The sequence below is a fragment of the Pipra filicauda genome, unplaced genomic scaffold (genome assembly GCF_003945595.2).
Source record: "Pipra filicauda isolate LSUMZ 115617 unplaced genomic scaffold, ASM394559v2 scaffold165_size2600900_pilon, whole genome shotgun sequence".
NCBI lineage: Eukaryota > Metazoa > Chordata > Aves > Passeriformes > Pipridae > Pipra > Pipra filicauda.
In genome coordinates this window covers 2,019,016-2,044,867 of record NW_024104162.1, presented here as the reverse complement: position 1 = coordinate 2,044,867, position 25,852 = coordinate 2,019,016, and the positions used below count along the sequence as shown (strand labels likewise).

General features: G+C 53.2%; 1 protein-coding gene across 2 annotated transcripts in view; it reads right to left on the bottom strand.

Annotated features, from left to right (window-relative positions):
• Positions 1-25,852, bottom strand: part of PLXNA1 (plexin A1) — a 119,486-nt gene that overhangs the window by 21,357 nt on the left and 72,277 nt on the right. For both annotated transcript variants that reach the window (XM_027714936.2, XM_027714937.2), the window contains exons 11-23: positions 18,305-18,401; positions 17,785-17,975; positions 14,028-14,179; positions 13,621-13,741; positions 13,145-13,281; positions 12,418-12,585; positions 11,444-11,537; positions 10,726-10,965; positions 10,402-10,545; positions 9,440-9,674; positions 7,943-8,085; positions 4,588-4,844; positions 549-615 (exon numbers count right to left, since the gene is read on the bottom strand). In XM_027714936.2, the coding sequence (XP_027570737.1) occupies positions 549-615; positions 4,588-4,844; positions 7,943-8,085; positions 9,440-9,674; positions 10,402-10,545; positions 10,726-10,965; positions 11,444-11,537; positions 12,418-12,585; positions 13,145-13,281; positions 13,621-13,741; positions 14,028-14,179; positions 17,785-17,975; positions 18,305-18,401 (2,046 nt within the window). The remainder of the gene's footprint in view (positions 1-548; positions 616-4,587; positions 4,845-7,942; positions 8,086-9,439; positions 9,675-10,401; positions 10,546-10,725; positions 10,966-11,443; positions 11,538-12,417; positions 12,586-13,144; positions 13,282-13,620; positions 13,742-14,027; positions 14,180-17,784; positions 17,976-18,304; positions 18,402-25,852) is intronic.

Below are 25,852 nucleotides of genomic sequence, written 5' to 3'. Positions count from 1 at the left end.
GTAGAGATGCCTGCAGGAAACAGTTCCCCTACCATGGAACCTCAGTGTTGGAGAGATGAAGAAGCAGTGGCAGTGCTACATGAAAAGTGCAACTCACCAAACTACAACTTCAACAGGCAGAAATAGCCTCCAATCACAGTCATGCCTACAGAAGGACCAGCTCCCAGGGCTTTTTCTGCCTGATTTACACAAGCAGAGGCAAGAAGAGAGGAATGGGGACCACTCCAAGACTCAGCTGAGTTGTTTCATATTTATCTTTCCTCAGGGCACCATTGTTAAGATTTCAAACCCACTATGCATTAAGCAATCCCAATATGGATTTCATTTCTCAAACTCAGCTATTTCCCAAAAAGGAGACTCAGAATTACTAATCACATCTCAGAAAACCAGGATGGGAACAGAGGTCTGGGAAGCAATCTCTGCTCCAGGAGGGAGTGGCAACGCTCAGGAGCGTGATAGTCCAGGCTTTGGGTAGCATGCTGCCTGTCCTGGCAAGGCAGAAACCACCTCCCTCTCCACACAGGGTTGCCATCCCTTCCCAAACTCACCTTCAGAAACTTGTACAGCAGAAACGTGAACCAATTTGTCAGCATCTTCTCTGCCACCGATTCCGTTCTGTAGGGAAAGTAGAGAGCAAAACCATCAGCAGAGAATATTAAAGGTCTCTGATCTCACCCGTTGCCACTTCACCCTTAGACTGTGGCTAAATTATTTTTGGCTTTAAAAAGTCTCATGTGGAATGGCAGGATCCTCAAAGTAGGGGGCACAAGCAGACAGCACAAGCTCTAGTGGAAAGCCTGCCCATCCACAGGGCTGAGCCACAGTAGCCCCCAAAGAGGGAGAAGCAATTGGTCTCCAGTATATTTGGAGAACTGGAGAGCTCAACCTTATCCCACGGGGACTCTCACCCAGGGGATGAGCAGCTTTCTGTTTCCCCCGGTACCTTCTACTTCAATGAACTTTGTTTCTTCTATCACCTCCCATTGGAACCAGGCAGCTCCCTCCGCAGGAGGACTGTATGACACACCTGAGCCAGGTACAATGTCACCAAACCTACTTCAAGCTCCCCAGTTAAAGTACACCCTGAAGGAAGAGCTGAGGTTGCAAGGCAAAGCCAGATCCTGACCCACGTTCCCATGACAGGAGCACCTCCTCCCACAAAACCACGTGCTCGATCTAGCTGGAAACCCCTCTCCCCACCTGGGAGCTGCTGCTGCCTTCTGCTCCTGTAATGCACTCATCACTGCCATTGCCCTGATGCGGGCCACCACTACAGGTGACAAGGGACTTCCCTGCAACCTCTGTCATACCCCTTGATCTCTAAAGCTTCAAAGCAGGGGGCCCACAGTAGAGCAAGAGGATAATAACCACCACCAGACCACTGTACAAGGTCTTGGTTAAAGCCACCACTGGATTTAGGTCCAGAGTCTTTGACCCCAATAGATTTTTAGTAAAACTTATCTCTAGTACTAATTCAGCCATAAACAAGGGGATTAAAGAAGGAAGGAGTAAGAGCAGTGGTTGGAAGCTTAACCTGTTTTCCATGTACCTTTGGAACACAGAGACTGTGCCAGGCTTGAGATTTAACCTTTCCCTGGGAGTGGGGAGTGATATAGGAGTTTGCAGGTATATAGTGCTGCAACCACCTGCTCCAAAAGGAATTTAAAAATGGAGCCATGTCTCTCAGCTTTCGGAGACACAGTTGAAGGGAACGGCCAAAACTGCCTTAAGAAAACCTCTATATTGCCCCTAGTTTCCTAAAGCATGGTTCCAATCCAGATGCCATCATGCTCCAAAGCAGCATGGCAGGGAAGGTCCAGGGGGATCTGTGTCTGTTTGGGACCATGCACAAGAGGGAGATCCTGCAGGATGGGAGTGAAACATGGTGGGTCCAAATAGGATGTGGGTCCCTCCGGGTGCTGGTACTGCATCCAGGATGTGCCACACCAGCAGAGAGAGGGGCAGCCTGGCATGGAGGGAGCTGAGGGTGACACCAGAGCCAGGTGAACTGTGCAGCCCTACAGGTGGAGCTTAACACACAACACCTTATCTCTCTGCCTCGAGATTAAAATTTCCCTTAACACATCTATTATTTTTATCATGGCTTTGGCTTTCACTCCTTTTAAAGTAAAAATGCCAGCCAGTCCCTCGACCCTTTCTGGTTAGGTTTCTTCAGCTTATCCACGCATTAATCATCAGATCAGCCACTTGCAAACGCAGACGCTCCTGAAAGCACAGGCAATACTAATAACCTCAGGGATGTGGCTGCATTCCTCTTGCACCAGGGAAACAAATACAAACGAGTTGACTCAAGAAACAAAACCCAGAAGAAACGCATATGTCAGAGCCACCAGAAGGAGTCCCACTGTCCAATGCCATGCACTGCCCCACGGCAATGCCATGTCCAACAGATGGGCCAGGAGCAGATGGCTGGGCTAGGAAATCCACTTTCCCAGAGTTTATTCAAGCTGACTCAGGGTCATATGGCCCCTTCTAAGGTTTTCTCTTGTGCTAATGGGGTTTAGCCCTTTTTGCCCCCCCCCCCCCGCCCCTGGAACAGCACAGCCTTCCTTAAATCATTTGGGGACAGCATTACCCAAGCCTCCAGGGAAGGGAAGACTTCCTGCCCCAACAGGAAAAATTAATCCATCATGGGGAACAAAAAAAAAGGAGAAGGAAAGGGACATGGGGAGAAAGCCAAGGGAGGAGTGGACTGAAGCAATTCAGCAGACATTCTCCCCAGCCCTGGACCAGGTCCTTTGCTGACAAGCCTGTAATGCTCATCTGAAGTGCCACCACTCGAGCTCTGGCGGATGTTTGTCTTTATCCGCAATAGAGCCAGATGCCACAGCAAGGGGGGGATTATCCAACAACAAAATAAATAACAGCTCTCCCCAGTTAGATCAATGTTAATCCAGTTGCCCTGGGCGGTAAGCACACTCTCACACCCAACAGCAGGGCTAATCAACTGGATGGAGAAGCCCAGCCCTTGGCACCGCTTACTCCACGCCATGGCTTCAGGAAGAACAGTGGCTCTGTTAAATATCACTCAGGGAGGCACAAGCAAGGCACTGACCAGGGGGCCTCATCCCTGTCCTAATTGCAATGGGCCCTCGAGTGCTGGGGCTGGGGATCAACAGTCTTTGGGTTGCCAGCTCTCACTGCACTGGCGCAGGCTGGGCTCTGCCCCTGTTCTACTGCTACAGATCAGCCGCTGCTGTGCTGGCCTCCTCATACTGCCTTTTATTTATATTTTATTGATTTACTTCAAGAGCTGGAAATGCGTTTAATATTTCAGTGAAACCTGGTGTTGTGGAGGGACAATCAGAAGGGAAGAGCCTAAGGATGCACTCAGGGAACAGGGATGGGGAACACCGGTTGGCTCCTCCAAGACCCACCCGACTCCCAGTCAGCCATAGGTCTGCACCACACACCCCTCTGACACTCTGCTAATGAGATGCTTTGAAACATTAAGGGCACCCTTGTAACATGATAAATGAAGCAGAGAAAGAAAGCAATGTGTCTAAAAGACTGGCAACACGGATGTAACTGGGACCAGCTCACACCTGGGTCTTCTCCAGGTGTTTCCCCATGGTCAAGTACACAAAACCTCACAGGTTTTGTCCAGTCTGGCCATGCCACGAACATCAGCTGAGGTTTGGAAGATGCTCTGGTTTCCTTGAGCCTTCCTGGTGACATGCCAGCCCTGTGCTGCTCGGCCATCCCTGCATCTCTGCTGGAGGCTGGTGGCACTGGGCTGGAGGAAGTAGAGATGGGGAGGCACAGCATGGTGTGTGAAGGGAGAAGATGGCACAGAGGGCCTCGAGTTGAACCAGTAGAGCTTATTAATAGTTTTTGTTCAGGACTTGGTGTATCTTTCAATATTCATCAGTCTGTGATGAAGGAGAGCTCAGAGCTATCGTTAAATATTGATGGGCCAGGCAGACTCACAGCAGGGCTTGGCAGGCTGCCTCCTGCTCGCACTCCCACCAGCCCCGTTGAGACTCCCAGCTTCCAAAAATCCACTTGGCTTTCCCGGGAAAACCCCCATGTGACTGGCAAGGTGGACAAGCCCTGAGGAGACAGCAGGGAAAGGAGGACTCCTGCCTGCTGCCAGCCCACAGAGGCACCCATGCAGCTGCCAGGCAAGGCAAGAGACGCTCCACATGCCAAGAGGTGGGGAGGACCACCTGATCCCCTGGAGAAGGGAAGGCAGACGGGGGCATCCTTACATGCGACAGTGCCTGGCACCAGCGTGTACCCTCCCTGCACCAGCTTGTGCAGCTAGTAGCTGCCGAGTACCTTGGTCACTCCTTCCCAGGCAACATAAGCCCACATGGGCCAAACTAGAGTGAGAACATCCCATGGCTGTTCTGAGTTGGCTGGGGGCAGGTGGTCCCACATCCCTCTCACACTTGCACGCAAACAGGCAAGGAAATGCTTGACCACACACCCAGTGCTCACATTGCCACAGCCAACACCAAAGCCATCACTGACGGCATCCCCAAAGGACACCAGCTCGTGTCACCACACTCAGAAGAGCCTGGGCACTGTCCCACAGCTCCAAACTCTCGGCTGTTTACTCACCTCCGCAAGAGCAGCTTGGGGTGGTTCTTACTCTCCAGGTTCTTCTCGATAAGGTCAGAGAGGAGCTGCTTCAGCACACCTGTGGCATACTCCATCTCGCCCTGCAGCGCCGTCATGATGAGGGAGGCCACATTGCCGCGGTCCCGCATGGAGAAGCTCCGCTGAGCCTCCAGAGTGCGGATGAAGGTCAACAAGAAGTGCTTCTTGTTCAGGAGTTGACCAAAGAGGGTCAAGGACTTCTCCACATTTGCCTGGACCTGAAAGGATAGAGCAAAGCTGAGAGACAGGCATGACCAGGAGGGTGACAAACAGGTGACTGGGCTGAACAATACCCTGGATTCACCCTCATCCCACAAGAAGAAATGATGAAAAAGGGTCAAGAAGCAGCTGGATTTCCTCCCTCCATACTGTCAAGCTTCCTCTTTGGTGATCAGTCTCAGTTCCCTCCAGAGTGTTATCTAGTTTGTAATACCCCAGTACCAGGTTAACAGTCTCAGGGCATCGCTGTATAGAGATGTCTATATATACACACCCTTCCATACAAAGACTCTCTCCACTTGTGTGCAGGCACATAAATGCACTTCCCTCCCATACGCACTCTTTCTCTCCCAAGCACGCACACAAATTATAATTTTCAATTTCAGCTAACAAGCAGCCCAATTCCCACTCAAGTCACTGCAACATGCACTTGGGGTATTGCATAGAAAGCAAATAAAGCCACAACCCTGAGCTCCGCCAGCAGCAAACCCGCCTGGTTTGGGGGAGATGGATTTCAGACAGGGAAGCAAACAGCAGAAACCTGGCAATGTCCCACTCCAGACACAGCCTGAAACAGTCCCTTTTCTCATGAGACGTTTGAAGGTGTATTTCTGGCCATACTTGGCCATGCAGGACTCAACAGGGATTGGGCTGGGATGCTTTCATCTCCATGCTGCCATCGGCAGCCCAGGTCTGGTCAGCCCTGACCACAGTCCTTACCAGAAATGAACATTTCTACAACACTCTGCTTTCCTGTTAGATTTCCTCTGAACAAAAGCCTTGCTGTGGTTAAAACTATTCCCCAATCTTGTCTTCCTGAATGGGAGAATAAGCGTAAAATTTCATTTCATGTAGGTATTTGGAAAGAAAACAACACTTTTCATTTCAAAACACCAACTCAAAATGAAGAACAGGGTTTTGACACATCAAATCATTTAACTTCAGTCAAAACTTTGGGTTGGCACTTTTCAGTTCAGTGAAATTCCTCACAGTTGTAATTTTGCTCTTCAAAATACTCTTTTCCACTGGACAAAAACTCTGTTTTCCACCACGTCCTTGTCAACTCTCTGATATGGGTCCCCAGGTGGGACTGTCACCCTCACTACCCAGGTGAGAGGGGACACCTGCCTTAGAGCACCTCAGAAGAGCAATGGGGAGTGACAAACCCTCTCTGCCCCCATCCTTGAGGCTCCTCTAGTGGGCACCACATGGCTCAATTTCTCCTAATGCAGGCCTGAGAATGATGTCCTGCTAGGAATGGAAATACTTTAAGTTATATTTTCCTGGAGTCCCTCCCTCCAGACACACAGGGACCTCGATGCAATGACGCTGGTAACTCAGCAGACGCCTGAGATTAAGCAGCATGAGCTGCTCCCTGTGGGGACACAGAGATGCCAGTTGATTCCCCAGCATGGCAAGACCCCAGAGCTGGTTGGAGTGCACTGGCTGCACTGCAGACCTACCAGACCCACCAGTGAAACTGGGGCAGCAGGAGTTATGCTGGATTCCCACCCCTGTGGATTGCTGGTGCTTTTGCAGTCAAGATCAGTCAAAGTAGACCATAGGCTGTAAAGCAGCAGGATTTCAATAAGACAGGAAACAGGTCCTACCCAACAGTGACCATCCCACGAGAGGACATGAAAACCTCATCAAGAGCAGCACAGCAATGTCTGAGGCCCCTGCCCCGTCGCCTCCCTAAGCCCCTGTGTTTAACTTGCTGATCATTAGCAGAAATAAATGAACAATACTGAATTAAATATTTAATCAGGCTTAAATTCTCACAAAGCAACAAGCTTCCCCCCAAACCCTGCAGAGGAAGGGAGCTGGTACCGACAACCCGGTGCTCACTGTGGATTAGTGTGTGCATGAGCAAGCACTGTTTCCTTCCCGTCACTTGCAATAGCTAATGTTACACTCTGAGTAAAGAGACAAATAAAAGCAAACCTGATTAAATTATATGAAGCTTACACAACTGTAGTTGCTTTATTTAATCTCTTTTGGGGATTTTTTTTTTTCTCCTTTGCAACTTTAACCCCTTGCTTCCCAGGCCAGGCTGAGCTAGCGGGCTCTCTCAAGCAGGATGTTTTGAATTAGGAGCTGGAAGTGGACAAACTCCCACCCAGCCTGTCACAGCCAATGCCAAATTCATCCTCTGATACCCTTTTTGATACCCTTTCCTCTTTAGGGAAAATCTTATGGAGCAAGAGCAGAGGTGAGAGGAGAACCAGGCATCTGGACAGACAGGAAGGGTTGTGCCCCAGGGAGGCCTACGATCACGCCTGCTTAGCTTTGAGCATCCGGAAACCTGAGCTGCAAGGGGAAATCCACGGAAACAGGGTCCCCACCATGCTCCAGAGCTGGGATTAGGGACCAGGGAAAGAGAGCAGGCAGAGGGCCAGGGCCCGTGCTGTAGCCATGCTGGCGTACAACGCCAGCACGTGCACTTGGAGTTGGTAAGAGCTTGTTGTGTTGTAATTAGTGACCGTGCATCTTGCACCAGGGCCAATTACTTCTCCTAAATACATTGTGAAGCCCACGTCGACATTAATTACTGTGCTGGGTCAGCAGTGAGGGGAAGTGGAGGTCACCCCCCTCCTTTCTCTAATCAAGAGCGGCCTCAGCAGCCCAGCACATGAGAAGCCAATTGCTGTGCAATTGCATGCACTAAATTATACAGAGGTGGGGAGGACGGGAGAGGAGAAGGAGCTGGTTTGGGGAGCAGGGGAAAGATGCCAAGGATGGGTTCTGCGTGGGGAAATGGAGCCAAGCAAGCAGGCAATGTCAGACAAGCCTGCTAAAAACGAGTGACCGGTCAGGCATCAAACAAACCCAATTGAATAAAGCAAGTGCTGTAGAAAATGACAGCAGCAATGATATTAATATAAATATTGATATTAATGTCAGAGAGCACAGTAACCATTTGGCAGCCAGTCCACATCCGTGTTGGCTGCCACGTGGCGAGATGCTCTTTGCTGCACCACACCGGGCCAGCATCCAACCAAAGCATCTCTCCAGCCCTGTGCCTGGGGCACAGGGACTCATGCAGTGGCACATCCCCAGTGTGAAACACTACAGAGACAGACAGACAGACCCACACCTCCATCTCCTTCAGCACAGGGTGGTCTTCTATCCCCGGGAAGAGAACCCGCATGGCGTAGGTACGGTAATCCAGAAAGGGGATGCCAGCCCCGTCCAGGTCGTTAGTGAGCTCGTTGATGTCAGTCTGCAGCTCAGCAAAGGCTGGGGTGGGAAAAGCAGAATTGAATTACACATCTTGGAGACCCAGCACACAGCACTGGCACTCAGCCCACCACTGCACCCCCAGCACCCCATGGGTGGACCCCCTCAAGGCGTGAATATGCTCAGCATCCCTCCTCCTGGCAGGCTGTGATTGCTGTCCCTGTCTCACAGATGGAGAAACTGAGCTGCAGAGTGTAGGGATGACATTCCCAGAATAAATCAAGTGGCAGATTTGGGAACAGAATTGCCAGGTCCCAGGGGGCTCAAATCCCCCCTGCTTAGCACTTGCAGCCTCCCAGGGATGCTGGGGGCAGCAGGGAACAGCAAGACTTGAACAAAACCAGAGCTTCTGAGGGAAAACGTTAGCCTAAACCACAAGAATGTCCTCATTTCTTTTTGACCTAAATACTTGAGAGAAGAACTTGAACACACCCACCCCAGCACCTCCCAATCTGAGCAGAGTCAGCTGTGACTCCCAGGGGAACACGATCCAGGGGGGTCCTGAACCTTTAATTGCACCTACAGGGAAAAGCTGACGGGAGAGGAGTCTTGGAGATGCACCAGGGAAGGGGGTTGTGGTGGGGGGAGAAAACCCTCAGAAAAATCAAATTAACAGCACTTTAAAGGGAGCTGAAAGCCAGGCAGAGGACTGCAGGCTCGTCAGCCTGATGAGAAAAAACAAACCGTCAGCTTGAAAGGCGTGCTATCTTATCTGTAACTAGCGGGACTAGAAAAGAGAAAAGGCAGGGAAGAGATTGTGCCTTTTAATTAAAAGCAGATCCTTTTATCTGCCAGCTGTGGAAGACAAGACACCATCCCCTCCACCAGCTCCCTCCCCTCTCTCTGTCACCAGTGCCATCCGCAGGCATGCAGAGGGATGGGGATTTGGGGGAGCAAAGGGGTTGTCTTTTTTTCCCCTTTTTATTATCTTGGTTTTGGTGCCTGCTCCATTCGCAGTGCTGGCTGTGGCTGTGGCTGGCAGGGTCAGGGCCTCTGGAGCCAGCTCAGGGGGATAATGGGCAATTAGGTTTTATCAGCAGGATCATACAAGGAATTCTGTCCAATTTCACAGCATCCGTCTGTCACATAATGAGAGACTGACTGCCCGCTCACAGGAAGCCTTCGGTACCCTCCTTGCTGTCTTTTATCCGATTTGGAGAAATGGAGAATATCATCTTAACTGGAAAAATCCCCAAATCCCACCCAAAATGAGTTCACTTCCACTGACAAAGCAGCTTTGCCCATTCCCATTCCCTCTCCAGAAGGCAGCAGGGGAAGGTTGGGAGCACACTGAGCCTCGGAGCAGTAAGAAACCCTAGAAGATCCCCACACTGATGGCACAGGGATCCCTCACCCTCTTTGCACTCCAGGGCCACCCGAGACTCCAGGTTGTCCATCTGCAGCTGGAGGCGTTTCAGGGTCCGGTCAGCATCCCGGGACTTGCGCTTGTAGGCGATGAGGACGATGATGATGATGAGGAGGAGCAGCCCACCCCCACCGCCGATCCCGATGATGGCGGGCAGGGTGAGCAGGCTGTCCGAGTAGATCTGCAGTGTCCCCGGGGAGAACTCAAACCCTCCAGCCTTGATCTGCACCATGGTGGGGGAAAAAATGGACCTGGTGTCAGGGGATGTGCACCCAGGGCAGCCCTCCCTGCTGGTGCCCACCAAGCTGGAAACTGGGGCATGACTCCCAGCCCATGGCATGAAGGATGTGGCAAAATGAAGGGATGGCAGGGGCTGGTCTGGAGCAGTGCAACGTGCTTTAATGGCATGCAGGACACATGCTGCCAGTGCACATGGAGCAGGCAGAGAGTTTGATGTCTCATTCAGACAACATTACAGCAACAGATGGGATGTAAAGCAAGTTCCCCCATGGATGGGGAGCCTGGTGGGGACCGTGCTGGGTCCCTTTCAACAAGGCAGAGTCCTGGAGCACGAATACCGCTGTGCTACAACCCCACAAACAAAGCAGCCGGCCTTACAGCGTGTGCCAGCACTGGGGGGAAGAGGTGGGAACCCCCCTGCCTTGCACCCAGCAGGGAAGGCAGGTTGTTGGCAGGGCCAGCCAGGACACAAGAACACCCAGCTGAGCGTGCTGGGGAGGGGGCAAAGTATTTTGTCCTACCAAACACGTAATCAGAAAAAGGGATGCACAGGGAGCAGAAAGATGGCTCCTGAAGATGCTCCTGCACGTGCACAGACTATCCAGTCCTTATTCAAGGACAAACACACAGCAGGGCCAGTACCAGGATAAAGACTGAACCTCTGTGACACGTTGGACCCAAGGAGCAAAGGCACTTGTGTCAGCACTTACCGTGACTTTGTGCTGGCCAGTGAGGTTGGGGGACTCGCAGAGGAGCTGGGTCTCGGAGACAGTCAGGGTGCAGGGAGTGTCTCCAATCAGCACCGTGTAGTTGAGGCGGGAGTTACCAGCAGCCGGAGGGAGCAGGTTCCTGCCCTTTGAGGGAACAAGGAATGACATTGTCAGTTCTCATGCAAAGAGGAATGTTTAAAAAAAAACTCAACATAAGGCAAATGCATGATCTCACAGTGTGGGACTTAGCCCCAGGAGAGACAAAACGCCACCTCCACCGAGGGACATATCCCTTCCTCTGCCCCCAGGAGCAGACTGCCTTACCTTGAGGATGAGGGGAGAGCTGGGCTTCAGCTCCAGCATCCCTGTGGGGCTGAGGGGCTCAAAGACAGGGTCTGGGTAGTAGACAAAATTGGTGGTGTTGATGATCAGCAGGGCCTGGACGTTATCCATGACGAAGCCGATCTCATCCGGGCGGTCGCCAAGCTCCGGAGGGCTCCGCACAGGGTTGTCAATGGAGGGTGCATAGCACACCATGGTGGTGTCATTGTAGACCGTGCAGTTCTGCAGGAGGCACAGACCGAGGTCACACCCAGCTCCCAACAGAGAGGTCAGGATCAAACCCCACAAGGATCTCCTGAAAGCAACATCTCTGGACACAGGGTTTAGATTTGGAATCTCCTGTTCTGTTTTATCAACGGGCATCACATCCCACCCCAGGGCAGAGATAGACTCCTGTCTGCAATGGATGTGCAAGGGATAGCAGGCAAGAGGTCACTGGGGACAGGCTTTTTCTGTCAATATCCTGCAGATATCCCACAAACCTCCCATCAGTTTTGAACACTCAGATCTAACCCTCTCCTGACAGCACCTGGCTGGAGGCTTTGCAGAAAGATCAGTGCCCCTCTTTGGGCAGCAGCCCCTGGACCTCAGCCTTTCCCCACCATCACACCTGATGGGCAAGGGATGCACTTTCTGCCCTGTGTTGCATAGGGATGGCATCCCTCCTCCTTGTGCACTGCCCCCAGCTGGCATCACTTACGTTCTCCCTTTCAGAGCTGCAGTACTTGGCCCGGATCCTGGGCTCTTTGATGGTGGCCAGGTTGGTGCCAGTCACGGTCAGCAACGTCCCACCGCTAGAGATGTGGAGACCATGGGTTAGTAAAGGCAGCTGACACACTGGGTCCCCAGTTCTAGGAAGAAAGCACCCATTCTCTCCAGCCAGATGCCCATCTGTCCCAGCCTGGATAAACCACAACGTCCCAGGAATTTCTTATCCCACCCACACGTCACCATGGCTGGCAGGATCTGGCACACATCACTGCCAAATCATCTAGGCTGACCCAGAGGCCAAACAGAGATATAAAACTTGATAATTAACACTAATATCCCACTCTGTGTCCAGGTTTGAGATCTGAAGACAGCTCCCAAGCTAAAGGCAACTAAGCATCCACAATGGGAAGGCATCCCAAGGAGGTTGAGTTCCTCTCTGCCATGCCTTTCTCCATCACACATGCAGTGGTGACAGGACAGGCTGAACCCTGCCAGTTCTTCTCAATGGCTTGGTGTTAAAAGCCCTGTGGTCCCAGAGAGCTCGACCGTGCCCCTGGGGAGCTTGCTCCTCATCAACAGCCTAGGGAAGGTTTCCCTTGGCACTAGCTCTTAATGGATTCCTTTGCCTCCTCTCCAGCCAATTCAAACCTTTTAGAAAAATATGTAAACATTTCAAAAAATCCCCCAATGGGAAATATTTTAATTTTATTTGCCGCCGCCAAATGTCAAGCTGAAATTAAGCAGATCCAAAGCACTGTCTGCTCTTGCCCCCTGCCAGGCTCAGCACTGCAGGCCAGGAGTTAACAGGGCCCTGGTGCCAAGCCATTGCTCACACTCCTCTCGCCATGTCTTTGGAGCGCAGCCTGCCAGTTATCACTGCACCACGGAGATGTACCCATTAGAATCAGGGAATCCGTGTGGAAAACAGTCCCCTAAGCATCTCTCAAGCTCCTCACGACTCACCTGTTGATGCTCCATTCGGGATCAATCTTTTGGATGGTGGGGTCCTCCGTGTAGTTGTACTTCACCTCTGGGTTGCTCAGCTCTGCCCGGTTGATGTTGATGAGGATGGGAGAGCCGCCGGGGGTGTGCCCAGGGGGGGTCCTGCACCGGATCTCACGGGCACTTCTCCTGGAGCAAAAACACACAAGCTGTCAGTGCCTGGGCAGGAGGGAGGCGAGGGCAGCCAGGGGACCAGTGCTGCCTGGGAGCCCCCTGCCCCAGCCCCTCTCCCCTTCTGAAACAGCTGGGGGGTGAAGAAAGAAAGGAGGAAAAGTGAAAAAAAAAACCCAAGAAATGAAACAAAAGGCAGCTAAGAAAGGCTGAGCAGCTCCTGAGCATTCCCATCCTGCGGCTGCTGCAAACAGCAGCGATTAGGGCTGATAACCAGTAATTACCACAGGAAAATATTTAAAGAGCCGCTCCATTATCATCCCTAATCTAAAAATTATCCACTTCATGCCTCAGGGCTTTGTGCTTTTAGAGAAAAATCCCTGTTCTTAGGGCTCTTCCTGCAGCCTCTGACACACAGAGGTTTCAAGAGGAGACACCTTTGGCCACCCAGGGGGTTTGGCTCCCGGGATCCCTCCTGGCTTCCCAGCACAGGCTTCTGGTTGCTGCTCTGTCAGGGGGTCCTGCTGCCTTCGAAGGTGCCTGTAGCCCATCCTCCACCCTCCTCTGTGCCCCTCACCCTGAAAAAGCACAGGGCCGTCCCCCGATGGTCACAGAGACATTGCTGCCAGCATTGAGGTGGCTGCCTTCGATGGCGATCCAGGTGCCGCCGGAGAGAGGACCCCGGGCTGGGACCACACGGGAGAAAGTGGGTGTCTGTCAAAGGAAAAGAGCACCCCTGAAGTCAGACAGGCTGGGAACCGAAACCCGCATCCCCAAACAGCCTCGACTGGGTGACAGGACCACAGACAAGAGGGACCTGTGGGCTGGGCACAGTACTAAGGGCTGGCAGTGCCAGTAGGACAGTGGGGAGGCAGAGCAGTGGCAGACTCAGAGAAATTCAACCAGCATGACTCAATGCCCGACCAGGGCAGCCCCACCTGTCCCCCGGGAAAACGATGGTAAATTTTCCAATTCACACAGAAAACCACCCAAAACCACCCGCCATCACCTCCCCCCTGGGGTGCCAGACCTGTCCCCTGGCACAGGGCTTACCACAAAGGTGAAGCTCTTGGGGGATGTGGCCCGGTAGTTGGGCAGGCAGTCACGGATGCACACTTCCACCCGTGCCTCATGCACCTTGCTCGAGCTGGCATCTCCAATTTCACACACAATCCTAAAGGATGAGGGGAAGAAGCTCTCAGTGTCCTGGCACCAAAGCAAAGGTTTCAGGTGCCAGTAGATTCATGAGAAATCAAGGTGGTGGCAGTTGGCACTTCCAGCCATGGAGGGAGCTTCCCCAAAGCCTCTGGGCTCCTCCCAGAGCAACCACAACCAGCAGGTACTTTTCTCCCAGTTCAGTCCAGCCAGCTCCAGGCCTTTTGCAGCATTTAGCACCAGCACCCCTGTCCCTGACCTACCAAGGTGATCTGGAGCACGCCCGCCCCTCACCAGGCACTTACTGCTCAGCGCTGATGTACTCGCTCTCGATGGGGATGCACATCACTTTGCCCACTCGAACGCCCCAGCGAACATCTTCAAACTTCAGGCCCAGATTCTCGCCAGTGATGGTCAGACGGGTCCCTCCTTGCCTGGGGCCAGTCTCAGGGAATAACTAGGAGAGAGCATGGCCTGTCACAAGGGTGAAGAGCCGCAGGGACACCTCACTCAGGTAGGCTGCAGTCCAGGCAGCCGCAGGATGTGTGTTACTCCCCTACGAGCAGCAAGGAGCAGATGGGTGATGATAAATGCCAGGGTGTCTGTAAGCTGCCCACAGAGCAGGAAATACCTCCCCAGTGACAGCTGCATCCACAAATCCCCCCAGGAACAAGCCAGGAGATACCAGATGTGTCTAAGCAGAGGGCTGGGATTTGGACACCCCACTGCGGACAGAGCTGTCTCGCAGGTGACAAGGACAGGGATGGGAACGAGACAGGGCAGCATCAGCCACGGCTCCAGCTGAGCCGGCAAGGAAGCACCTGGGTGTGCCTGGCTTTTTGCCAGGTCCCAGGTAGCCAGGGATGAGGTTCCCACGTCCAAGATGACCTCAAAGGAGAAAGCATCTTGACCAGGTTCCTGGAGGGGGGAAATGGCAGGTAGGGGGGAAAAGGGTTTCTCTTTGCCGGTAAACCCTGTGCTAAGACCGGCTGTCTGGGAAGGGACGGGACCCCAGCGCTGCACCTCATTTACCAGGATGATGCCCAATAAAGCAGACAGGTGTGGCCTGACAGACGGTGGCAGGATGATGGATGAACAGAGGTGTGGGCCCATTGCTGCCTCCAACCAGGCAATTACAGGCAGTTTTACATCAGCCACCACTGGCCCCAAGGTCCAGTGCCCACCTGCAGCACTAACTGGGATGAATGGCAGGGCTGCACGCCCCAGGCGGGTTTGGGGACGGGGCTGGACCCCAGTGACACCAAAACAGAGCAGGGCAAAAAGCAGCTGCAGGTAGCAGGACAGGGAGAGAGGAATGTGGCCTGGGTCAGTCCAGGAAGAAAGCACATCTTAGCCCAGGGAAAGAGACTGTTGCATGTGATGCCCTTCTCTGCTCCTGCAGCATTGGCCAAGAGCCCCTCTAGCACCAGAAGGCACCCCTGCCTGCACCAAGCCCAGCTCCTGGACAGGCTCAGGCCACAACCAAGCACATGCAAGCTCTTTGCATTCCTGGCAAATCTGGGCAGTTGCAACCCTGGGGCCTGAGCCAGCTGGAGCCTCCTCGTCTTTTGCCTCCTCCTACTACTCGTGCAGGGCTCACTCCCGGACATCACCTCCGCGGGAGGAAAGGCAGATGAGCTGGGGGTGGGAAATGTGCAGCAGCAGACACAGTCCACGTACCAGCCCTGATGGACCACATGGAGCCAGGGGCTGTTTCTGCACGGACCCACTGCAGCCATCGCTGCTAGGGTTAACCTCTGCCCTCTGGATTCACACTGGGCTGGTCACCTTCAGCACACACAAACTTCAACAGGGGCAGTCAGTTCCCCCGCACACAAGGCAACCCATGGGACATGTCCCAGGACAGCAGAGCTGGGCCTGGTGCCTGGGCCCTGACTCCCACCAAGGCAACTACAGCTTACCATTTACACAGCAACAAAACCCTCCAGGGCTGTGGGGAACCACTGTTTGCCCAAACCCTCTTCAGCCCCTGCCCAAGTACGGGATTGGAGCTCGCTCTGGCAGCTGCAGCCAGCATCAGGTTGGGTCTTCCCCTTAAATCAAGCTCCGCCAGGGTGGCTGGCAAGCAGCGGCTGTTTGTTTGGTGTTTCTAAATGAGTGTTAAAAGCTGCTCCGGCATGTTCAATTCCTCCTCCTCCTCCGCAGCAAAGCTGACAAGGGCCATGGTTCGGGGAGGAATGAGCCCGGGAATGAAATTACATCGTTGGTCGCCCAGCACAGGGAGGTCACAGCTAAACAAGGTGTGCAGGACGAGGGAGCTGAGAAGGAGAGCAGGGGCTGCTGGAGCCTCCCCTTTTCCCCCTTCAACCTCTGGACCCCTGGCCCCAACAAACACTGCTGCTTTTCTCCTAATTGGTTTCACAGGGTCCTTTTACATCAACAAGCGAACGGCTCTAGTGGGTACAAGCAGCTGGCTTGCTCTCAGCTCTGGCGGCCGCAGCAGGGCCAGGAGGTGCTGAGGCCAAGAGATTCCCCCTTCCCAAGGGAAAGGATATCACTCTGAGGGTCACAGAGAGCACCAGGCAAGACACCGCAGAGGTCTGGAAGGAGCTTGTCCCCACCACTGGGCAATGGGTAAGTGATTCTTCACTCCAAGGGTGAAGAACCACGGCCATCTCCCAGCCAGCCCCAGCACCCATGGAGACACCTGCACTCCAGTGGGCTGGGCAAGAAGGAGGCTCCAGCTCCTCATGAAATCACTGTAGGAGACTCTTTTCCCCCATCAGCCCATGCTGCCCTCTCTGCACCAGGCTTCTCTCTGGACCATTTCCAAGCCTGCCCACAGCCCAGATGTGGGACTGGGGCAGTGGGAAGCAGCAGGCTACAGGCAGGGTGCTGGAGGAGCATCACAGCAACAGCTACACATCCACAGGACTGCCAACCCCCATGGCACTAATGCAGAGTGGCATCAAGCCCACCTGCTAACAGCTCTGTTCCTGCTGCACCTACAGTTACTGCAAAATTTCATAACGATGCAGGGCAGGAGAGCTGCTACCAACCCTGGACACCATCAGCTGCTGGGAAGCTGCTGTGAGTAGCATGTGTGTGAATGCCTGCAGCCCAGTCACATGAACACAAAAGAGGACAGGGCACAGCCTAAAAAGAGGCCACCCTGGCCGTGACCTGGCCACTGCAGTCTCCACCCCCATCATCCCTAGGGATCCAGACTTGGGAAGTTCAGCCTGAGCATGGTGAGAAGCCACTGGGAACAGGGAGCCCTGCAGCTCCACACAAAACAGCAGACCTCCTTGTAGGGATGTGGACTCTGAGGCTTAATCCCACTTCCCCAGGAATGGATCCCTTCTCCTGCCAGCACTCCACCAGCCCCGAGCAGCTCTCTGCAGGCAGTACTTCTCGCAGGCAGGGCTCTTTGCAGGCAGGGACATGCCTGTTGGGGTGTTCCCCCCTTCCCCACATGGCTGCCACCCAGCACACTGCAGTGCCCATGCTATGCAAGAGGCAGGCAGCATGCACAGAGAAAAGCCAAGACTCTCATTTCCAGCTTCCATCAGATAAGGCACTGAAACTCAAACAGATCAGATCCTGTGCTAAGTCTCCAGTAATTAACACCACTGAGGCCCAGCCAGCCATGGGTAAGCAGAAGGTATCCAGCCAAAATACCCACCAGTCCCTCCTTGTGAACCTTGATCTTGGCCCAAAAGGCATGTGAACATGAATATACACAATCTTATTAAGCAAAGGTCAAAAAAGCTTTCAGGGAAAGGGGATGATGATGAACTACTGGCCCCAGAAAACACAGCAACATGAGCACCCTGGAGCTGCATCTTTCCTGGATCCTCCAGTCATGTGCAGGAATGGTGGGAATCTCGGAAATGGGCCAGAAGGCCCAGAGCATGGGGGTGGGGGAGAGTGGATTTTAGCCTTGGAAATTAAATTGGCAACAAAAAACATTCAAGTACTACACAAACATCGAGTAGATTTGGCTGCTATGAGGCGCCACCAGAGAGCCCCATCCCCATCTCTACGCCCATCTTCCATGTCCCCTTCCTGGGCCATCTCCACTCATCTGTCCCCACGTACCTTGGTGATCTTGGGGTCAGTGCAGCGGCTGTTGCCGCTGCTGGCGTGCATCCAGCTGCTCTCGTAGGCCAGGCAGTGCTGCCGCAGGGAGCAGCGTCTCTCCGACACGCACCAGCCGCACTCGAAGCGCGGGTCAGCCTTGAGGCACAGCCCGCAGCTCTCCCGTAGGGCTGAGCACTTGTACAGGTGGGCTGTAACAGCAGGAGGAGTGCAGGGGTCAGCATGGGCCCCAGAGCCCATGGGCAAAAGGTTTTAGGGAAAAGGGTACCTGCTCTTGCCCCCTCCCACCAACTCACAGGGCAACAGGACGCACCAGCACCTTGGACTCAACACCAAAGCAGAGCTTTGGGTTCTCTCCCAAAGCTTCTTGGAGAAAAGCCTCTTGTTTAGAAACCTTGTCAACATTGTTCCCTTCTACAAGGCACTGGTGCAAACTGGGGAAGGAGCAGGGGAGAGAGGTGAGCTGGAGGCTGGGGCAGCTCCAGACAGCTTTCCCACCCTGATCCCATCCCTCACTCACCCTGGATGTTCTGAGGGTTGTCAATGACGAAGTTCCCGTTCCAGACCACAGACAAGTTGACGGGCAGGTCGCTGATGTCATTCCCTTCATAGAAATACTGCAGAAGGAGACAGAAGGAGGCAGAACCCATTAATCGTTGAGGCAAAATGTCCCAGTGAGAGGCATGGAGAGACATACGATCCCATTACATGGATGTCTCCCATCAGCCCAGAGGAGAGGGATGAGGGCCTCGTTGGGACTTGCTGTCTAGGAACAAGCAGGTCTGACAGCGACTGGTCAAAGCATCAGACACGGCACATGAAACCAGTGGATTGGACTGGCAAAAAAAGGTAAAGCAGCAAAACAGAGGGTTTCTAAATAGACTCCAACCCCATTAAGTCAAAGGTCTGAAGCTGCTGCTGCTGGGAGAAGAGGAAACAGATGGTGACTGTGCAGCACAGACACATCTCTCCTCACCGGGCACCTGAGCCCTCCCCCATGTCCTCCCCACTCCAGGGATGCTCAGTTGGATGTTTGAGATTATGGTCATCACTAATGAAGCCTGGGCACATCACAGGAGTGGATTCAGTCACCTCCAACAGCCAGTGGGAGGATGTCCCTTGTGGACCCCTCCAGCCCCACCGCCCATAACACAATTATACAAAGCTGTGGCCACATGGCTGTGGATGGGACAAAGCCAAGGACCATCTTGATGTCACACCAGCCCTCAGAAAGGTCTCAGAAGAGAGCAGCCCTCTCCTCCACACTGCAACTCCAGTTGCCCTGCTCCCAGCCCCACACTGTTCTCAGACATCAGACGCACTCCATTTCAGGGTTGGCACCACCACCCTGATCCCCTGAGCTCCCATGTAGGGAGGTGATGCCAGGGAATCCTGTTCCCCAGCTCTAGGGTACCCCAAACTCAGGTCCCAGCCCCTGCTGCTGTTCAGACATATCCACCTCCATTGTTCCTTCCAGCTTGGCCAGTGTCTCCTCCCAACCCAGATCCCTCTCCCCTGCTTCAACACCTGAGTCCCACTCCCAGCAGCCCCATCAATATTCCCTACAAAGCCCCTGCACACAGACAGAGAGGTTTAATCGATATGGAGGCAGGAAGGCAGTTGGAACCATCCCTGACAGCTATGACCTCCTTCGGCAAGAGATTCCCCACTCCTCGCCTGAGAAAATGACAGGCGTGTCAGGAGAGATTAAATGAATGATTCATGGGTTGCTGGAGTTTGTTAGGGAGCAGCGGACGCACTGGCAGAGGTTCACCCAGCCACAGGCAGGACACAGCCCTGCCACCACCTCCAGCCAGTCCCAGAGTCACCTTTCGCAGCCCCGGTGCTGTACAGGAGGAGGTGGCCTCAGCATCGCCTCCAGCAGTGCCCCAGCTGCTGCCCCACAAAGACCCAGGACCACTCCACTCCACAGGAGACAGGGATGTAGCTCATGAAGGAAGTCAGCATGCCCAGGTGGTTCGGGAAAGCAAGGGACACTTGGGTCCTTCTCACCTGACCATCAAAGCTGGTCCCTTCTGTGCTGAGTCTCTCCCAGCCAGGCAGCATCACCAGTCCAGCATCAGACACGGCACCAAAATGGGGCACATGCCCAATGTGAGACATGGCTATGGCAACATACCACCCTCAGCCCTACAGGGTGCAAATGAGAGGCCAAGCTTGGTCCTCTGTTATAGCTTTTGGCTAGTGAATCCTTTGTCCAGGAGCCACACCTCCAACTGCAAATGCAACAGCTCCACCAACATCTCCCCTCTACAGGCAGAGCCCCATCAGCCCCACCATGCAGCCTCTCAGACATGGCACCTCTTTCCATGCTTGCTCAGAGGACCTTCATCACATCCCCACCACCTACCATCTACCAACAGAGCCTCTCAGCAACATTCCCGTCACCAGACCTGCAAAGATGGAGCCAGAACCAGGCTAGGAGTACAGATCTGTTCACCTTCCTCTATCCTACCCCCAATCCAAGGATATCCTCAACAGGACCATGACGAGGAGCCAGCCAGACCCAGAGCAGTGAGCAGAGACCATTCCCTGGCAGCAGGAGGGAGCATGTGCTGGGGAGGGCGGTGCCGGCGCCGGAGCAGAATTTAGCTGTGACGAGCCACGTGGCAGCGTAAGTGAAATTGGCATTTTCAATTTGTACTCTGACATGTCTCATTTGGGGCCCTGGCATCTCGGGAAGGCATCCAGCCTGCAGCTGTCCAAAACACTTATTTGCATCTCTCTGCCCCGGCTGCTTTTGGAAATTAGTTCTTCTGGGAGGTGGGTTGGAGGAAGAAGAATAGGGGGAGAGGGAGGGAGAACATTAACTCTTCGTGCACCAGTCCCGAGATGGCAACAGAGCAATTGCACGAAAGACTGTCTCCCTCTGGAAAAGGACAAGTGCTGAGGATGCTGAATTTGCTGTGGAACGGAGGTGGAGTGGACAGCGGGGAGCAGTGGGAGCACAGGACTGTGTGAAGGGAAGTGGCAGAGCAGGAGTTGTTGCCCCAGCTGGTGTTCATGGCATGGGATCACCAAGAGAACGTGGATATCAATGAAAAATGTGTCCTTGGCATCTGCAAGTCTGTCAGCAGCCTCTCACCTGCCCTGTGGAGACAGCAGCGAGTCTGTGACTTGGATGCTGTTACTGGTCCCTGTAGGATGCCAGAGTTGGAGTCATGATTGGCTGCTCAGGGACAGGAGCTGCGGCCACAGAGGCTCTGGGCTCAGCCTTCTGGGACGCAGAGATCCATCAGATCTAATCCATCCAGATCCATCAGATCCCTCTCTAATTCCCAAAGCTTCTCCTACTTTGAAGGATGTTTCTGAAAGGCCTCCTCGCAGCTGCCCTTGCCATAGTGCAGGTAGGAAGGTGCCCTCTCCACCCACAGGCACAGCCACAGCCACACTCAGGGAGATGGCAGCATCCAAGCAAAGCAGCAGCCACCTTCCTGACCTGAAAGCAGGTGGGGATCAGGCAAAGGTTGCTTACCAATCTGTCCATCCTATAGGATCCAGACAAGAGCCCACAGACAGCCAGGAGGTCCCAGCATGCTGGCTCCTCCCTGCTTCGAGCTAACACAGTGCTAAACATCCATTAAATACTTAACTGTTATTAACTTCCCAGTTAATCAATCCCGGTGGCTGGCAGCAGCCTGGGATAAGCAGCAGGATGAGTGTGAGTGGGGGAATGCACCTACCCAGGCAGTTCTGTTATCAGACCAGATTTTGCTCTACAAAGGTGCCCAAGACCACTTGGCTGTGCCAAAGGACAATTTGGTTTGGCAGTTGCTACAAGGACAAGTTGTGGGAAAGGGATGTTTGAGAGCAAAAAACAACAGGCACAGCCCTGAGAGCAAACCAACGGCACCCAGAAGAGAAGTGCTCTCATGCAGCACAGTCCACAGAAGGAGATGGGAGAAAAGATGTCATCAAGTGAGTCAGCAACTGAAATATGAGCTGCCTGGCTCCTTACCTAACCCAGCCAGCCTCTCCATCCCTCTCTGGGAGAGCTTACAAGGCAAATATGGAAGAGATGACAGAGGATGCTTCAGCCCCACCGACCTGGATACCAGCCTTCCTAGCAAGGTCTCCCTCTGTAGAGATGCAGTTCAGGCAAGAGAACTCACCGCTAAGCCTTTCTCAAGGCTTTTCACCCAAAACTTACCTCAGGCATCTTCCCAAGTAGCAACCAACAACCTCATACACTTTTCACATCCGCCCCGTCCCCATGCAGGGGATGCCACCAGCCTTGCACATTGCAAGGGCTGTGGGTGTCACCTGCCCTGAAGGTCCCACTTTCAGTTCTAGCAAGCCCACTGCTTTCCCACCCACCAGCTAGCAGTAACAGGCACCGACAGTTGCCCAGCTTCCCTTGGGATGAGGGATTCAGCACTTGGAGAAGGTGCCTCCAGGGAGCCACACAGGGGACAGAGCTGCTGATCTGGGGGCAGATCACACTGAGATGCACTTCAGGATGCTCCTGCAAGTGCTTGTACCAACTAGCCAAAGCACTAGCCCTTCCCAGGCCAGGGGAAGCAGGGTGACCCCCCCAGCCCTCAGATCCCTTGCCACAGGGCATCCATCCCACTCCAGCCGCAATCTGCACAGCCCAGCCCGGGGGAAGGCAGCGGAGGGGCTGCTCCTCTGCAAGGAAACCCACACATCCAAATTTCCCGTGCAACAACCCTTACTCCCACATGCACCATCCCCCTGGGCTGCATTTCTGGAGGAGAGCTTGGGCTGCAGCTGTGTCCTATTTTTCTGTAGTTGATGACCTCAACTCCTTCCCTGCACTATGGGGACGGCAGTAATGTACATCGCGTCTCGCCAGGGCTCAACTGCAATTCATCATTATTTTATCTGCTGGAATTTAATTGGATCCTATCAAACTCTCCTGATACTCCCTTTTCACTTTAAACACTGCTGCAGGAAAGATAAATGTAGGCACCGCTAGGACGGAGAGCACGGCTTTGTCGGCGAACGGAGCTGGGGCTGCGAGCTCCAATCCTGTTTCCCTCTCCATGGCTGGTTAATTAGAGATACATATACCGGAGGTGTGCAGTGCTCAGAACAGGGCATGTGTGTATGATTTATGTTCCTCTATAAATACACCCTTGGCCGAGTATACCGTCATCCACACAACGGTGCAACTTGACAGTAACACTCAGCCTCTGATTCTGGATCTCCTCTTGCTCTTTTCACATGGATCTCCTCCTTTCCTCCCCCATCACACACAAGCTTCTTCACCTGGATTCCTCCTTCCTGAAATCCGGCAGGGTGTGAGAACCTGAGACCCTGGGAATATGTCAGAGCAACACTCAGGCTCCACAGCAACAAAAAAATACTCAGAGAACATAAATTTACCAGGTCTTAACTCCCTCCCCAGCATTCATACCTGGGGCTGGGCTTCAGCACCCACACTGGTTCCCACTTGTGTGCCCACCTCATCAGCCCAGCTTGCTCTGCACCCACACTTCGTCACTGGAACAAACAACTCCAGGAGAACATCCTGACCCGATTCTGGCTGGTGAGCAGCAACCTCCACAGCCACAGCAGAAATAGGTGGGCAGGGTGGGCTCTCCGTTCCAGGGGCATGGGCAAGAAAGGAGCCAAAAGGGAGCCAGGGAGGTGACACAGCTGCTTCTCGCCATGTGAGGCTTTGGTTAAAAGGAAAGGGAAAATACTGAGGCATGAGGTTTAATTTAAAGTGCTGAGACAACAAGCTCATGGAAAGGAGATCAGGGGTTCTTCCTATTTATATATTTAAAGGAAAAGAGCAACTCTGGGGGTATTTCAGCCTTATGAGGAACGTTCTGGAAAGAAAAAGCCAAACCCTTGGCAGCAAGAAACACCTGTATCTATTTTGCCAAGGCCAGGACTAAATCAGATCAAGTCCAATGTTACAAGCAGTAGTGCAGATTCAGGATTGTGGCACTTTTCAACAGCAAAATTGTTTCATTTCTGCAGCAATCAGGAGATCAGCCCTGCTGAGGGATGGTAGATGAGAAAGAACAGTCAAAGGCAGGGATGTTTGGGAAATGAAATTCAGTGGCATTACCTGCACGTGTTAAGACAGGTGACCATTTTTCCATCCTCTGCTGCAAAAAACAAGCCTGGAGAAGTCTGCTTCCAGAAGATTAAAAGGAACCAATTAGCAAAAAAATAGTTTATTGGGAAAAAACTTCATTTTCTTAGACAGGCTTGTCTTTCCTCTTTGCATCTTGACAATATATGTGGCAAACCTTTAGGATTGCTTTCCTTTTGAAGAGCAGAAAGAGGCCAAAGTGAGGAGGCAGAAAAGGTTCTTTTGGCTTGATTTTTGCCCTGCGATGCTGGGGAACACCAGAACTGGTCTCCCCTGAGTTTGCCAAAGATCTATTGGGTGTTCCAAAAAATGTTTATAGTTGACACTCAAACTCTAATGAATGGACTGCTGCATATTTAACAGAGACGTCCTTTCTTCGAACTGCAAACAAGTCATTGGAGTTTGACAAGCACTAAAACTAAACAACAAAGAGTTTTAAGGGGCTTGACTTATTATCCCTTCCATTCACCAGTGACTCAGGAAAGCATCCCTAATTCCACAGAGTAATTAACCTCTTGTTTAAATCTCACTAAACTCCTGGAAACAATGTGTGCTTAAATGCCTTTCAGAGGACAGGACATCCATTCTTCACTTTCTGGCTGGGAAGATGTCTTCCTTTTCCTATTTCTCCACTTGCCAGTGTCCTCCACACCAGGCATGACCCAAAATCCTAACCCAAAGGATGAACTGCAATGGAAGAAGCCAGCAGGTCATGGGTGGGTGACAGCACAGGAGCCTGAAGCGCTTTCAACCAGCCAGATGGGCTGTAAAAGGCGCGAAGGAGACAAACACCACAGAAGTGTGAATCTGAGTCCCCCACACCATAACGCAGCCTGGCTCGATGCCCTCAAATGTTAAAGCAGGCAAGCAGACCCTGAAAGCAAGGTGGCTTCTTTCATGCCAAAACTCTCCTCTTGCGTCTGTGAAGACACCCTGCGCCTGAACACCACGTCTCCTGCCCAGGACTGCAGCCCCACAGAGCTGCTGCCACTCCGACACACCTCACAACACCTCACACATGCTCTTCTGGCAATTTGTGCTGTTTTCAGGGCACCCCTGACAATTTTCAGGTCAAACATCCACCACTGTCAGCCCAGGATAAGGTGTTGGTTACCTCAGCTCTGCGTGAGGACCACAGGGTGGGCAGGCACACCTCAAGTTGTCCTACCCCTTTGGAGAAGAGTTACAGAGGCCGTATAGCTCATGACATCAGTCCTGGCAGCCATGGCACCCCTTGGGAAACCCACCACAGGCAGTGGGTTTTGCTTCTCTCTCTCCCTCATGTCTGGTAAATTGAGATTTACTGGGGAAAAATGAGCCCAAATCACTCAGAGCCCCTTGCCAAGCTCCATGTCTGTTATGTAAAGGCTCCTCTCTGGTGCAGGCACCTCTGCCCACAGGAGCCATCAGGCTGTTGCTGCCAGCACTGTACAGCCACAGCACTTCCCTATAGGGAGCATCCTGCAGCACACACGTCCCAAACTGCCTTGGAATTAACTGAGCCAAACCACACACTCCATAATTGGGCAGAAGGGACCTGCCAGCTCCAGACAGAGGAGACCTGGCAGAAGGTTGGGCTGGCCAAGGGGCTCTGGTCAGGCAGGGGCTCACGAGCTGTCCCTGCAAAGGTGGGGACCAGCAAATCACTGCAAGAAATGGAGGTCTGTGAGCCAACATCCACTTCCCCCACGTGCACAAGGCAGCTGAGGTTTTGGATCCTTGGTGTTGATGCAGCTCTGTGCCCAGCTGACGGTTCCTGCAGGCTGGGCTCTTCCCTGGGAACAGAGACACCATGCTTCTTCCACACTCTGCAACAGGGCATTGGTTCCTCCAGCCTGTTTCCAGACACAGGCGCTCCAGCAGCAGGGCCAGGCACAGACACATCACAGAATAGCCCTCGGACAGCAAAGGAAGTTCACAAAGCAGCCTTCTGCTGGGACAAGAGTGGTTCAGCTGACCCCCAAGAAGCCTCCCACA